The sequence below is a fragment of the Lichenostomus cassidix genome, chromosome 1Aa (assembly GCF_008360975.1).
Source record: "Lichenostomus cassidix isolate B80296 chromosome 1Aa, HeHo_3.0, whole genome shotgun sequence".
NCBI lineage: Eukaryota > Metazoa > Chordata > Aves > Passeriformes > Meliphagidae > Lichenostomus > Lichenostomus cassidix.
The window spans coordinates 13,913,359-13,927,542 of NC_139480.1; the positions used below are offsets into that span (position 1 = coordinate 13,913,359).

General features: G+C 41.5%; 1 protein-coding gene across 5 annotated transcripts; it reads left to right on the forward strand.

The window, feature by feature from the left end:
• Positions 1–71: 71 nt before the first annotated feature.
• On the forward strand, positions 72–6,508 carry CBLL1 (Cbl proto-oncogene like 1). Of its 5 annotated transcripts, none has more exons than XM_085041019.1 (6): positions 72–204; positions 2,713–2,880; positions 3,231–3,331; positions 3,588–3,671; positions 4,464–4,537; positions 5,061–6,508. In XM_085041019.1, the coding sequence occupies exons 1-6, from the start codon at positions 192–194 to the stop codon at positions 6,100–6,102; spliced, it is 1,482 nt and encodes a 493-aa protein (XP_084897145.1). In that variant the 5' UTR covers positions 72–191; the 3' UTR covers positions 6,103–6,508. The 5 variants fall into 5 exon arrangements, with proteins under 5 accessions (XP_084897145.1, XP_084897169.1, XP_084897162.1 ...); XM_085041008.1 differs by lacking the exon at positions 72–204 and adding an exon at positions 592–722; XM_085041027.1 differs by lacking the exon at positions 72–204 and adding an exon at positions 593–722 and having other exon boundaries at positions 3,234–3,331.
• The last annotated feature ends 7,676 nt before the right edge of the window (positions 6,509–14,184 follow it).

Genomic DNA, 14,184 nt, shown 5'->3' on the forward strand with positions numbered 1-14,184 from the left:
GGTGTGAGGCGGCCCCGCTCTCCCCGTTCCCCTCCGGCCGCGGTGTGAGGCGGCCCCGCTCCGCCGCACTCGGTCCCGGCCCGGCCACCCCGCCGGGGTTCAGCGAGCGCCATTCGGCCGCCTGCGCTCCGCCCGCGCCGCCGCCGCTTCCGGCCGCGCCCTTCCGCTCCCACAGCGCCCCGCGCCGCATCATGGACCACAATGGTGAGAAGGGGGAGGCCGGGGGCCTGTCCGTGCCCGGCCCGCCGGGCCCGCGCCCACCGCAGCACGGGGAGCGGCCGAGCGGGGCCAGCGGGCGTGGGGCGGTGCAGGGGCGGCGGCGGCGGGCTCGGCCCGGCCCCCGGGAGCGCCGGCGGGGCTCGGGTGCGTCGCGGGGCCTGCTCGCTGCCCGGGTAGGCGCGGCGGCCCCGGTGCTGCCTGCGGCTCGGCACTCTCCGCGCCTCGAGGGCGCTCGGCCGGGCTGAGGGGCGCTGCCGGCGGGACGCGCCGTGCCGGGCGGAGCGGAGCCGCTGAGTGCGCTGGCCGGCAGGGGTGCCCGGGCCCGGCAGCACCGGATGCAGCCTGTGGCGTCCCGGAGGTGGGGGAGAGACGCTCGTTTGCCCGCGGCGTTTCCCGGCGTCGGTGCCCATAATGTGTTTTCCTGGTTCCGTAGCTGTGGCCCCAGAGGAAACTTCCTCGCGTGCTTAAGTTTGGTTTCGTGGTTTAAATGTGGTCCTTCGCCGGTGAGCGTGCTGGCGTATCTGTGATCCTTTGCTAGTTAATGCGCTGGCGTAGTGCAGTGGATAAATGAATGGACGTGGGCTTTTTGCTAGGGTGGTTTGGAGGTTTTTTTCCCCTTTCCCTTAGAAAGGATTACTTTATAACACTATCTGTATAAAGTACTTGAGCTATATTTCTAAATTTTTAATAAAGCTTGAAATTCAGAAATTAGGCTGATGAAGGTGACATTTCAATAGGTTGCATCACCTCCAATTACAGCTTCTCTAAGTAGTCTTAGCAAGTTTGGTATGTTTATTGTAGCTTTTTCTGGACATAATCCTGCAAGTTATGCTCATGCAGACTGGAATTTATTATCCTTCTGTGACACATAAGTGGCTACTAAACTTGCTAGTTTGGGTTTGTTGAGCAGCTAACTCATGTAAATATTCCTGGCTTGCAAGAGCATGAGGGGGAAAAGAGACAGAACCTATTGGCAGTTCAGTGGACTAAATAATACACAAGTTTTTGATTTTTAAAATTTGTTTTAGTTATCCGTATTTGCAAATGAGCTGAGTTGCTGCAGAGACGTATCCTGGTTTATGGTGCTGTGGTTGTGTGTATTCTGGTAGAAAACAGAATTTCCCAACACGTGGAAAACAGACAGCTTTACCTCTGATGTCTTGGTCCAGCACTCTCTGGCGAAGCCTGGTGACATAGTTGAATGTTTGCAGGTTCATCTGGACAGCTGAAAGAAATAACAAATGACCAGAAGTAAAAGCAAGCTTTATTGCTTTTGCCTTTATGCATATTGCCTTTTAGAGTGAAACTGTCAACCACAGTGCTAAGAGGAGTTTGATCTATTGCAGGAAATTGAGGGCTTTCAATTTGGAGGTACAGGACTATCAGGGCACAGTCCCAGTTTGAAACTGATACTTTTTGTAGATTTGGTGGTAGCTGCTGAACTGAGAGGATTCCCTTTTTCCCTTGTTTTTGCCTCTACTTGTTGCACTGTGTGTGGCGGTGGTTATAGGCTTCGAGGGACAGGAGTTGGTGAGGCATTGTGCAGAATTACAGTAATGGGCCCTAATTTCAGTGTCCAGGTGCTCCAGCACCGCCATCCTTCGGGGCCTTGGCAGTCATTCCAGGGCTGGAGTGCTGTACCCTGTGGAATGGCAGGGTTGTAACAGCTTGGGGCTCACCTCTTTCAGCAAACACCTTTGAAATGAATACCTGCAGAATGGCATTTTCAGTTAAAATCAAAGTGAACTGGGAAGATTTGTGAAGGACATTATTTTTGTATGAATGAGATGCTCTGTGGTGATTTGAGATAAACTTGCTGGAGGCTGAGGGAGTTCAGCAACACGTTCATTGCAATGTGTGCTCTGGATTCTCTGTTGGAGCCTGTACCTGCTGATGCATGTGTCAGGCTGTTTCTTGCTTCTTTCATCCTGATACTTAGATTTAAATCTGGTTTAGGAGAATTCTGTATGTTACAATAATTTTCAGTTTAGGAAGGATAAAACCACATATTCCTAAGTACCAATATTTTTGTGATACTTTATGGTAAACTTCTAAGTGATATGTCAAAATGTTGATTTTTATATATTAACTAGTTCAATAAACAATATACATAAATTGTAAAAATTATCTTTGTACATAAAGGTTGTACAAAGAATTGACTCTTCAGTGCTCTTCACTCTGTGAGAAGAGCTGTACGATTAATGTTTCTGTTGTGGAGAGATGAGTGACTAAATAAGTTATTTAAATAACTTTATTTTTAAACTAGATTTCCTGAAATCATGGCTGTTCCCAATACAGCTTTATGACTTGACTTCTAGAAGAAATTGTATGTGAAGATACATATTTTCTAGTGATTAAATTTTGATACTTTATGTGAGTCTTAAGCAAGCTTTAAAAACTATTTTTCTTAAAACTTTTCTGTTAATATTTAGCCTTTTTAGAGACTATTAGATAAATGAAAAATTAGATAATTTTTAAAATTTTCTTTCATAGACAATGATTTACAAGGAACAAATAGTTCAGGATCATTGGGTGGTCTTGATGTCCGTAGAAGAATCCCTATAAAGCTTATTTCAAAACAGACCAATAAAACCAAACCTGCACCTCGAACTCCAAGAAATATGAACAGGATGCCTTCGAAGACACAAGCTGGTGATGAAGGTAAATTAATATAAATTCCCTGTAGTAGGAAAGCATATTTTTCTACAGCGTTGTTCGAGGCATTATTCAGTCTTAGAGACTTCAGAGTCCAGGGTTCTGTCTAAATGCAGAACAAGTTTCAATTTTGCAGGTACTGCTACACTGTAGGCCTTCAGTAGTGCCCATTTCCAAAATTGGCTGTCTTACTATTTTGGCTTACCTTTCTGTAGAATGGGCTGAGCAGATTGGAAGTGCTGTGGCATTATTTGGTGATTTCAGTATAAACAACCCATGATCTTAATAGCAGCTGTTGTCAATTATGAAAGTGTTGTGGTTGGCTTGTGTCTTTCTTCTCTTTCTCTTTTCCACAGAAGAATTCGATTATAACAAAGAGGAGCGATACGAATGTAAAGGAGGTGAAATGTTTGGCAATCAGAGGAGATTTCCTGGACCCATCTTTTGGGACTATAAGGTAAAGTCATGTGTCTTTGCCTGTGTATCATACCAAGCTGTAGGTACAGCTGTAGTTCTGGTAGATACTTTCTTAATTAAACATTTTTCAGTTATTTTTGTCTGACTAAAAATACATCCTCTACTTTTTGCTGTTTGTGGTGTTCTTGCTTCGTTTTCAGCTAATTCAGAGATAATGTGTATGTTGATGATAATAGAAATGAGAAGCTTTAGTGATGATAGGGTTTGTTTTCTCACTCCCTTCTCTGTCCTATCAGATAAACCTGCTGGGGGAAAAGGATGATACACCGGTCCATTTCTGTGATAAGTGTGGATTGCCCATCAAAATGTATGGACGCATGGTGAGTGAAATTACCAGTGGAAGATGAAGCTGTATTTTTCCTTTAGGTAAAATTAGATTTTACTGTGTCTTTATGAGGCTTCTAGAGGTTACTGATTTCAACAGGCATCTGAATAAACAGCAGAATAGTACCAGGATGGAACTGGGGGTCTCCACTGCTCAAGTGTTTTTGTTCCATCTCTCTGACTGATTTTGCTTTAGCCCCTGATTTAATAAAGGAAACCCTGAAAATGTTAAATAAAAGCCGGAACACCATCACGAAGGAAAAAACCTTCAAGTTCTGGAGTTTTGACCTTATACCACTTAGGTTTGAAAATAAGCTTTTTATCTCAATTGAAGACTTGCAGTGAAGTTAGAAAACACCAGTCATTTTATGTCCCTTTAAAAAGCCTTGAGATTAATTTAGATTCCTAAGTGTGATGTAACATGCTTCATCATCTGACTTAATGACAGTTAATGCTTTTAAAACTTTCCTTCCTTGCCAGCAAGACAAGTGTAATCAGATGGCATATGCAGCTACTGTGAAAGTTCAGTGTTGGTATTAGTGCAAGACTCAAACTTCTGCCAATGTTCTATACCAACACTTAAAAACTCCCAAACTCAACATAAACTGTTCTAGAAGGTTTCTGTGCAAAGATGCTGTAAATTGTTAACCACTGCTATGCTTGTTCACCTCATAGATAACTTAGTTACTTTAATTATTATAAATTCTGCACTGGAGGGAGGAACTGTATTCTGCAGAATAACATAGATATTTATACATGATATCTTAACAGCAGTTTTTTATCTCTAGATACCTTGCAAGCATGTTTTCTGCTATGACTGTGCTATACTACATGAGAAGAAGGGAGACAAGATGTGTCCAGGGTAAGTTATCTCAAGATTTGTTATTAAAGGAAATGTAACACAGTAACTTAAATATCTTGCTCAGATACTGTATTAACATGGCTCTTGTTTATGTACGTTTAGCAGAGGCAGTACAGTACTCTGTACTTTCTAGTTCCTAGTCCATATTTTGGGATTGTAAGAGATCAGTGTTTACTTCATTGTTTTTGGACAGGTAACCTGTTATTGCTCTGATTTGAGAAGGAATAAACAGCAGTTTAATTTACGTAGTGAGAGTGACCCATTTTAAGTCTTAATGCACAGAAGAAATTTGTGTGTGAGAGAAACTACTTAGGAAACGTAGGAAACTACCAAATTTTTATGTTCAGTCATAGTTACATTTTGAGATTTAAAAAGTAGTAAACTTCAAAATCGGTGAAAAATTTATTTCGTTGCTACCATGGGGCAAAATTGTCAGTTCTAATTTGGCTAATTATGTTAACAAGAAAAAATACACGCTGAGCTCTCTGTGATGACAATAAACCAATATTCTCTTTTGATTTAGCTGTAATGAACCTGTGCAGCGGATTGAGCAGTGTGTACGAGGGTCTCTCTTCATGTGTAGCATTGTTCAAGGATGCAAGAGAACTTACCTGTCACAGAGGGACTTACAAGCTCATATCAACCACCGTCACATGAGAGCTGGGAAGCCTGTTACTCGTCCTCCCATTGAACCTGTACATCCTCCTATTGCCCCACCGCCGGCCGAAATTCCCGAGCGTTTCATAATGCCCCCTGAGAAACACCACATGAGCCACATTCCGCCAAAGCAGCACATCATGATGCCACCTCCTCCTTTGCAGCATGTGCCACACGAGCACTATAACCAGCCCCACGAGGACATCCGTGCTCCTCCCGCAGAGATGTCCATGGCTCCGCCACCGCCCCGCCCGGTCACTCAGGACACCTTCCGCATCTCGACGAGAAAACACAGCAACTTAATAACTGTCCCCATTCAGGATGACTCGAATTCAGGTGCTCGAGAACCGCCGCCGCCAGCCCCCGCACCTGCTCACCATCATCCCGAGTACCAGGGGCAGCCGGTGGTATCGCACCCTCACCATATTATGCCTCCCCAGCAGCACTATGCACCGCCCCCGCCGCCGCCTCCGCCCATCAGCCACCCGCTGCAGCACCCTCCGCAGGCGGCAGGCACTCCTCACATGGTGTACAGCCAGGCTCCTCCGCCTCCCATGACCTCTGCCCCTCCGCCCATAACCCCTCCGCCCGGACACATCATTGCCCAGATGCCGCCGTACATGAACCATCCTCCTCCAGGACCTCCCCCTCCTCAGCACGGAGGCCCACCTGTAAATGTAAATGCACCCCCTCCCCATCACTATAATCCCAACTCTTTGCCACAGTTCAGTGAAGATCAAGGAACTCTTAGTCCCCCTTTCACACAGCCTGGGGGAATGAGTCCAGGGATATGGCCAGCTCCAAGGGGGCCACCTCCACCTCCAAGGATGCAAGGGCCTCCTGCTCAGGCCCCCCTTCCTGGACCACATCACCCTGATCAAGCCAGATACAGACCCTATTACCAATGATACAAGCAACTATATGAATAGAGGATGCCATGAAGAGTTTAAAACTAAATACAGCAGCCTTTTAATTAATTGTTTTGGGGTTATTTTGTTGTGTTTTTTTAAAAATACTGTCATTTTGACTATAAGACATTCTGAGGTTTGAATCTTAAATGATTTTTAAGCCTTGGGCGTAGGACTCTTAACTTCAAATACTCTGTAGTTCTAAAATAAGTGGCTTAGTAGACCACAGTTGCATTTTAACAGAACTTCTGTCGCTAGTGTGGCTAAATTGTCCTAAGATGGTCACTTGTAATATTATTTCCTGGAGAAAATGAACGTGTGTTGTACCATTCTGAATATTGTTTTTGTTAAATCCAGTGTTTTTGTTAACCTGTGTACAATAATTAAATTGAAATATGGTTGTAAATGTGGTGAGTTTTTATATGAAGTTAACACACACATAGTTCCGGGACACCATTTCAACATTAATGCTTTCCAAGTGGCAGTGTAGTGAAATATTAAAGAACTTTAATATTTCTCTTAACTGCTATTTACCATTACTCATAATGATTTCAGGCTGTAATGATTTCTTGGCACTAGAAATCAGACATGCAGAATTCTGCATTTACCACATTCCAGTTTTTCTGGTTTTTTCTTTATGCAGCAAGATGAATCTGTCAAAGATACAGCTTTGGGCACAACATGAATCCGTATATTGTGGGGTTTTTTGTTAGTTTTTGTTTGGGTTTTTGGAGTTTGTTTTAAAGCTAGTTTTGATTCAGAAGGTTCTGTTTACATGTATGCTACTCACTGGAGTTGAATTCAAACTACTGTGTTTACCTATGGCTGTGTTTGTGTGAAAGTGGCTGTGAGGCTTGCCATGTCTGTGAAAAGCAGCTTCTAGGTAGGGAAGTTATGTTTGCCTCTCTATGTAATGTGTACAGTAGGAAAACTTCCCATTTGGATAATATTAAAGAAGTGATCTGAAATCCCATGTGTAGTTCAAAAAAATAAAAAGGTACACATAATTTATCTGTTTTGATTTTGTGATACAGGTTTAACTGAACAGACAGTAGTTAGGTGTTTTGCTTTTCTCAAAAAGTAGCAATATAAGCAGGCTTTTATGTCTGTTTTGGTCCAAAATGTATGTTTTATAAGAATACTTTCAAACAAATATAAAATGAGAAAGTTCCTTTTTAGTGCAGCTGGTAGCTGAAGCAGACACTAACAAGACAGTACTGTCTCTTGGAGCACTTATCTTTGCATTTCTGATCAGTATTTGCACTGAACCATTGTTTTTTTTCCAAATGCCACATTTCTGGCAGTGGTGCTTAGAGATGAAGTTCTTTGGGTTTTTTCTAAAGTTTGTAGTTTCCTACTGTTCTCAAATAATCTGAGCCATCTTAAAACCTCAGTGTCACTTTATTTTGTGAATGTTCTTTTCCTGAATTGTAAATGTTAAATTTATGAAAGAGCTGTGGCAGTGCAACATTCCAAATTTTGTATTTTTGTGTCCAAATTTCCTATTTTTAATTGGTTCTTCCGATTTACTCTGTTCTTGACTGCCATTGATTTCCTTGTGACCACGGCCAAATTTTTTAGACTGCCGTTCAAATAAATTCTTCTTTAGAGATGTGATAGAAATAAATTCAGGGGTATACAAAAGGCCAGTGTCAACTGCTTGAAAATCTGCTTAGCTGTAATATATTTCTTTCTAAGAGAGAGTTATTTGGTTTGGTTGCTCTGAAAACTAAGTAATTTTAAATAAAATACAGTGGTGAAGAAAAAGAGGCTGATTGTGATAGTGTGCTATGAAAAGGGTTGGTTGAAAATTTACTGTTTCTATACATGTGAAGGCAATGGCTCTGCCAGCATCCCTTTCTCAGTAACTAACAAACACATGAGGAACTTTTAAGGACCCCTTCTGTCACTGTGAAGTTAGTTGACTGTGAAGAGGCACATTTATGTTACAGCACATAACTTCATCTGGGAGGAAATCTGCATGTCTGATTCTTTGACTCTGCCAAGCCAAGCTCAGGCCCAACACAGCTGTGTTGCAGGGACTCTCGGAGGCTCCAGGTACCAGTTCGCTGTGCTCTGACGTGTGCAGCTTCCCGAGGGAGGGCTGTGAGTCCACCTCACCAGTGCTCTCTGTTGGGGAGAACTGGACATTCTGGAATGAGCTGCTGCTTGTCAGTCAGAGGTGATGAAATAAAGCAACTCTTTCTGTCGTGCTGGGTTTTTGGAGTCAGGTTGCAAACTTCTGTTACATATTCTCCTGTCTCTTGACCCAGATGAAGAGTTCAAACTATTTGTGTCCAAAGCTGTTCTTGAAGTTACTGATAAACTGCTTTTCTGAAAATGCTGAGGCAGGTGAATTGGTTAAGGGAGAACAGCAGTTTTTGCTCTATCAAGAAGCACAAAAGATGAACGTATCTCTATCATGGTCATTAGACAATATGTGAGAATTTTTTTCTCTATATTTGAGAGAAAGGTGAGATATGTCATATGGACAATGATGTATTACCCAAAAAATCAGTGCATCCTTTGAGTTGTTTAGTGACTATGGACCAAAAGTCTGTGATAGAGAACTCAAAAGTCATCCTATGCACGCAGGACTTGGTTCAAATTTCCATGTCGTCTTGTAAAACAAAGACTTAAATATATTTTTTAAATTATTAAATCTGGAGTGTAATATATGTGACTAAGGGCACCTCTGTGACTAAGGGCACTGTTGACATATTCATATTTACAGAGTTAAAAATGCTTCCATTGGTTGAAACCCTGTGTTTAATTTGTTTATGGGTTTGGTGTGTGTTTTAGGGTTTTTTTCCTGTTTGTTGGTTGGGTTGTTTTTTTTTATTGGTCATTTTATTGAGACATTACAAAATTCATATATTGTATTTAATTATGTGATTGACAGTGTTAGAAATTGTGAAGTGTACTTGTGATTTCTTCGGATTCCTTCTGAAGTCTTACGGTAAAGACAAATATTTGAATTTAATTATTTACGTTTATTTTGAATAAATATCCCTGTCTGTGGCAGTGAACTCCTTCCTGAGGCATTGCCAAGCAGATCTCAGGTTTTGAAGAGAATCCTGACGTTTACATTTGTCAGCCATTGTAGGTTCCTCTAACAATGCCACATAAGGAATGAAAAAGAGTTCGATGATTGTGTTCACCATGGAATGAATGAAGGGATGCTAACAGGTGGCCTGAAGACATCTGTGCTTTAGGTGCTTGTCTACTTACACTTTATCCTTGATTCTATCTCTAACTTTGCCTAAAGGGTTGCCTGCAGCCATGCATGCTTTACAACCAGGAGACCAATTCTGTGAACTGTACTTTCTGTTTGTGGTGGGGATTTTTTAATACTATTAACATAAAGACTGGTTACCTGCATGACATAAGTGATATTTTTCATGCCTTTTTAAAAAGAAAAATTAAAAATGTGGATTATTTTAAAAAAATCTTATCCAAGAAAATTATAATGCCTTACTGGATGGATTTTCCACTTCTTTTCCTTTCCTGCTCTCAAAGAGTGTCAAAATCTGTTTGTTAAAAACTGAAGTGGAAGTAACTCCACTATTAACTAACTCCACTTTAGAATTTGCACACATAGGAAGGGAGAAAAACTGTCTTCCCTTTAGGTGGAAGTCAGATGTTCTCAAAACCACATTTGTGGGTACACTTTCCCTGTGCATCAAGTCTGAACACATCTCTCTTCTTAAAATGTTTTCTGCTTGGTAAAACTTGTGTCTGATTTTACGTTGTTTCCTCTGTGTGCATTGCTGGGCTGCTGACAAAAGCAGGCACAGGTTCACAGCATAAGGTGCTGTCAAGCCTGGTAAACTGGAAGAGCATGGTGGATTGGAGCTGCAACTGAATATTGAATGTATGGCAAATAAGTTTGAACTTTTCATATATATGGCACAGAGTCCAGTGCAGCAGAGAAGTGTGCAAGGTTTGGATTCATTTTCACCCTGTTTACATTCCTAAAGTAAGTATCAATATTATACAAGTTGTATTTCCCTTTGTATTTATTTTATGTTGCTAAAAACAATTCTTAGCAGTTCATAAGTCATCTTGATATAGTAATTGTACCTTCACAATTGTGAGCTTTTGCACTGTGTTCAGATATTTTCTACTCACACTAGTGATTCACACTGACCAGTTTGTAAACTGAACTGGCTGCATTTGCTTGGGCAATGTGAGTGAAAATGATGAAGTTTAAATCCCCTTTTAGCCTTGACTTAGTCATAAAACACGAACTTTGGAACGTTTTCCTGCTTGAATGGGATCTTCTTACTCTCTTAAGTATGAGGCATTAATTTGTTGGTTTTTTTTTTTTTTTTATTAATTTATTTTCAGTGTAGACTCAGTTCACAAGTGCCAGAGATTAAAATATTAAAAAATGCAGCATATGTCCAGAAACCTGTGGGTGGAATAGCAGCAGGAAGCTGGTAAATTAGCTCAGTCATTATGAAACTAGTGAGTAATTTTGATAATACAATTCAAGTGATTCTTTAGTGCCAGTAGGACTCATTAATATACTTCTGGTAATGGGAAGAGTGTCAAAGTCTGCAAGTGGGCAGGACCGTTTCCATTTTTATGTAGTGATGTTTCACAAAAGAACTTCAGCATAACTGCTAAAAAAAATAATAATAACTGTAAATAGATGTAAATGTGTCAGTCATCAAGAATTTTCTTCATTTTTATTTGTGAAAACCAATGCTTAAACACACCTCCAATACCACTTATGGTGAATTACTTCCTCCACTAAATAAAATCACGTAAGTGCTGATGATTGTTCCTCAACTTGTTCTTTGCTGTTTCTGGCTCAGGTAAACTCTCAGGCATCTTCCTAGGAAGCAGAAGGGAGCAGATGCATGAAGAATGAGAAAAATACTCCACATTCAGCATGGGGATGAGGAATAGAGAACTGTGAGTAACATTTCTGTGAAGTGCTTAAGGATACTTCTTCCTTAATAGGACCTCAGTTTGAGATTGAAAAAAATACAGGTTTGCATGTTAAAACATCCTCTCTCCAATGGGTCTGACACCTTGAATTCTAATTTTTTAATTGTCAAGACCTTGACACTTTTAATTTTTTGTTTCTATGTATCACACAGGCAATCTCTTCTGCACCACAAAGTTATAATCAGGTTTGAGAGGAGGCTTGAGCATTGCTGGCTCTGTGGCTTCTCTATTTTCCATCCCTGTTGCTGGCTGTAAAATGCCTGTTATTTACAAAGCATCTGCCCTGTGCTAGGGAGAGAGACACTCAGGATATGTGATGATGAATTAACATGATACGTGTCAGCTTTCCAAAAAGAAAGCAGGTATGGAATTTGCCTTTTTGCTTAATTCTTGAGTAAAATACTAAAAAGCAGTACATGGTAGTATTCTGAGTAGCAACAGCACCCAATGCAGGATGTTGAGAAACCTAAATAGCCACATTTCTGAAGGTCCCTGTCTCAAAAATGAAATAGTAAATCTGCATCACCACAGTATCCCACAACAAGAGGTCTGTGCCATAATGTGCATGGGGGTAAACTGCCCAGAAAAATTTTGGTGTTGGAATAACAGAGTTGCAGAAATAAACAGTACCTGGAGGGAAAATCTTATAAAGCATCAGAAATATAATTGCTGCTGGTGTCAGCATTGAAAAATAAAGAGTAGAGTGGTTTAAGAGTATGGCAAGTAGCTGGTGTGACATGGGAGTGCAAAGCTCTCTGGCCAAGGCTGTCTGTGTACCATGTCCATTTAAGAAATGGTGAATAGTTTCAGAAGGAGGATTTGTTCTCTGTGGCACTATGCTGTGTCAGGAGAGTAATTAGTATTGGAATGAATTGTTCTGCAAAGTGCAATTTAGAAAAGAATATTTTTTCTTAACCTGAAGCCTGTCAACAAATCCCATATAGTTTTGAAATGCAGGACGTGGTATTCCACCATGTACTGCACTTCATATATTGCTTTTGATAGGGATATTTGCCTGGGTCTTTATTGGTGTATGTTAGCACAGGACTGAAAAGAACAGCTTGAGTCAGACAGCTCAGATTTCAGTGGTGTGATGTGGTATCATGATTTTCAAAAATATGTTTAAGCCTCATCTTAAAAGTAGTTTAGTTTTTTGCTCCACTTGTTCTATCTGGAAAGGATCTCACCATTGTAAAAATGAAGAGCCCTCTTCTAATATCTTGCTCATGTTTAAGTTTGTCCAGTTCAGTTTTTTTCCCTTACAGAACAATATTAGTTTTTTATCTTGCATAACTTTCCCCCTAACTAGGTTAAATCCCTGTATCTGTTTCTCTTTTTGCCAGTCCTTAGATACAGGCTCTCCATTTTACAAAGATCCTTATAGCAATTTTCTTCATTAACTGCAGTTTGACTTCATCTTTCTTGAACTGGAAAGCTCAGTCTTGAAATTCAGAGTATTTAGAGTGAAATCTCCCCTGAACATTGCACAGTAGCATTAATGTCACAGAATCACAGAATATGCTGAGTTGGAAGAGACCCACAAGGATCATCAAGTCCAACTACTGGCCTGGACAGCACTATCCCCAAGAGTCACCCCATGTGCCTGAGAGCATTGTCCAAACACTTCTAGAGCTCTGTCACGCTGGTGCTGTGACCACCTCCCTGGGGAGTCTGTTCCAGTGCCCAACCACCTTCTGGGGAAAGGAACCTTTTTCTAGTATCCAGCCTAAACCTCTCCTGACACAGCTTCAGGCCATTCCCTTGGGTCCTGTCACTGGACACCACAGAGAAGAGAACAGTGTCTGCCCCTCCTCTTCCTCTCACAAGGAAGTTGTAACTGCAATGAGGCTGAACAGACTGGATGCCCTCAGCCGTTCCTCCTATGGCTTCTCCTCTAGACCCTTCACCATCCTCAGTGCCCTCCTTTGGATGCTAATAGTTTAATATCTTTCTTATATTATGGTGACCAAATATCTTTCTTGTTCTGGAAATACCTGTTCTGTTATACTCTATGTTTTTTGGAAGGCTGCATTAGAAGGGCAATTTGGCAATGTCCTAACTGTATCTGTCTTCAGGTACTGCTGTGCTGATTATCTGGTACATGACACGTGCTTGACAGTGAGTGTGCCACAGGTTGGTACAGTTGCTCACCATCTGTCTGGTGTCTGCAGGAAGCATCATCTCTGTGATGCCACCAAGGGCCACATCTCTCACGCCAGGTCAAGACCCGCAATCAACCACCACAGAACCACAACTTGTTATTCATATGCAAATGCATGAGTGCTTCCCGAAAGCTGGACTCCTCTACCTCTGTCTTCAAGCTCATCTCATTCTTTCTATATTCAAAATCTTCTCATTTTTAATATTGGCTTCCAGCTTGGTTTCATTAGCAGAGTTCATCAGATAACTCCAGATTAAAAGAAAAAAAAAATATTCAACAGATTTTGTTTTTAAGACCTGCACACTCTAGAAATAAAAATTGTGGTTCTGCTTTGCGCAGAACACTTTCTCCTTCCCTTCAGCCCTTCTTCACTTCATAGTCCAAATGCACTGCTCTGGTCACCCTAGCTTGGCTAAAAGTCAAAACTAGGCTTTGAAAACTAAAAACTCTTGTGATTTTAGAGTGCTGTTTCTTTCAGACTCCAGGAATGGTTCCATTTTCCTCTAGAATGAAGATTTTTATACCTCCAGCACTTGCTATGTGAAATTAGAAGTTCTGTCTCTTTGGGCATTGGGTGTTTTTCTCCGAAAGTTGTGATGTAGCTCATCTTCAAGACTTCCAGCAGGGGTTAATTGATGGCAGTTGTGTGGACTGGGTTGTGCAGAGTATCAGAGTAGATTCTTTAAGCTGAAGCCTTCTGCCCATCTGTCCATAGATCTAGGCAATTCAGCCTCCCCACCTGGCAGCTCCACACCCACTGCTCCTCCGGCCAAGTTCTGCAGCCAGCATGTCTCTCCACAGGCTGGGTCTCATTGCCCATGAGCTACCCTGGTGGTGCAGGGACAAATGCAGCCATAGAGAGTCACTGAAACCATTACCTCATGGTTCACTAGAGGTGTATCTTCTTTGTGCACTTTACACAAGCCCAGTCCAAATCCTGTGTCTTTCTTGAACAATCTTCA

Bases quoted from the DNA above. Each gene is read 5' to 3' on its own strand.
- CBLL1 (XM_085041008.1), top strand. The intron at 3,332-3,587 runs GTAAAGTCATGT...CTGTCCTATCAG, and splicing joins CCATCTTTTGGGACTATAAG to ATAAACCTGCTGGGGGAAAA. The intron at 4,538-5,060 runs GTAAGTTATCTC...CTTTTGATTTAG, and splicing joins GGAGACAAGATGTGTCCAGG to CTGTAATGAACCTGTGCAGC.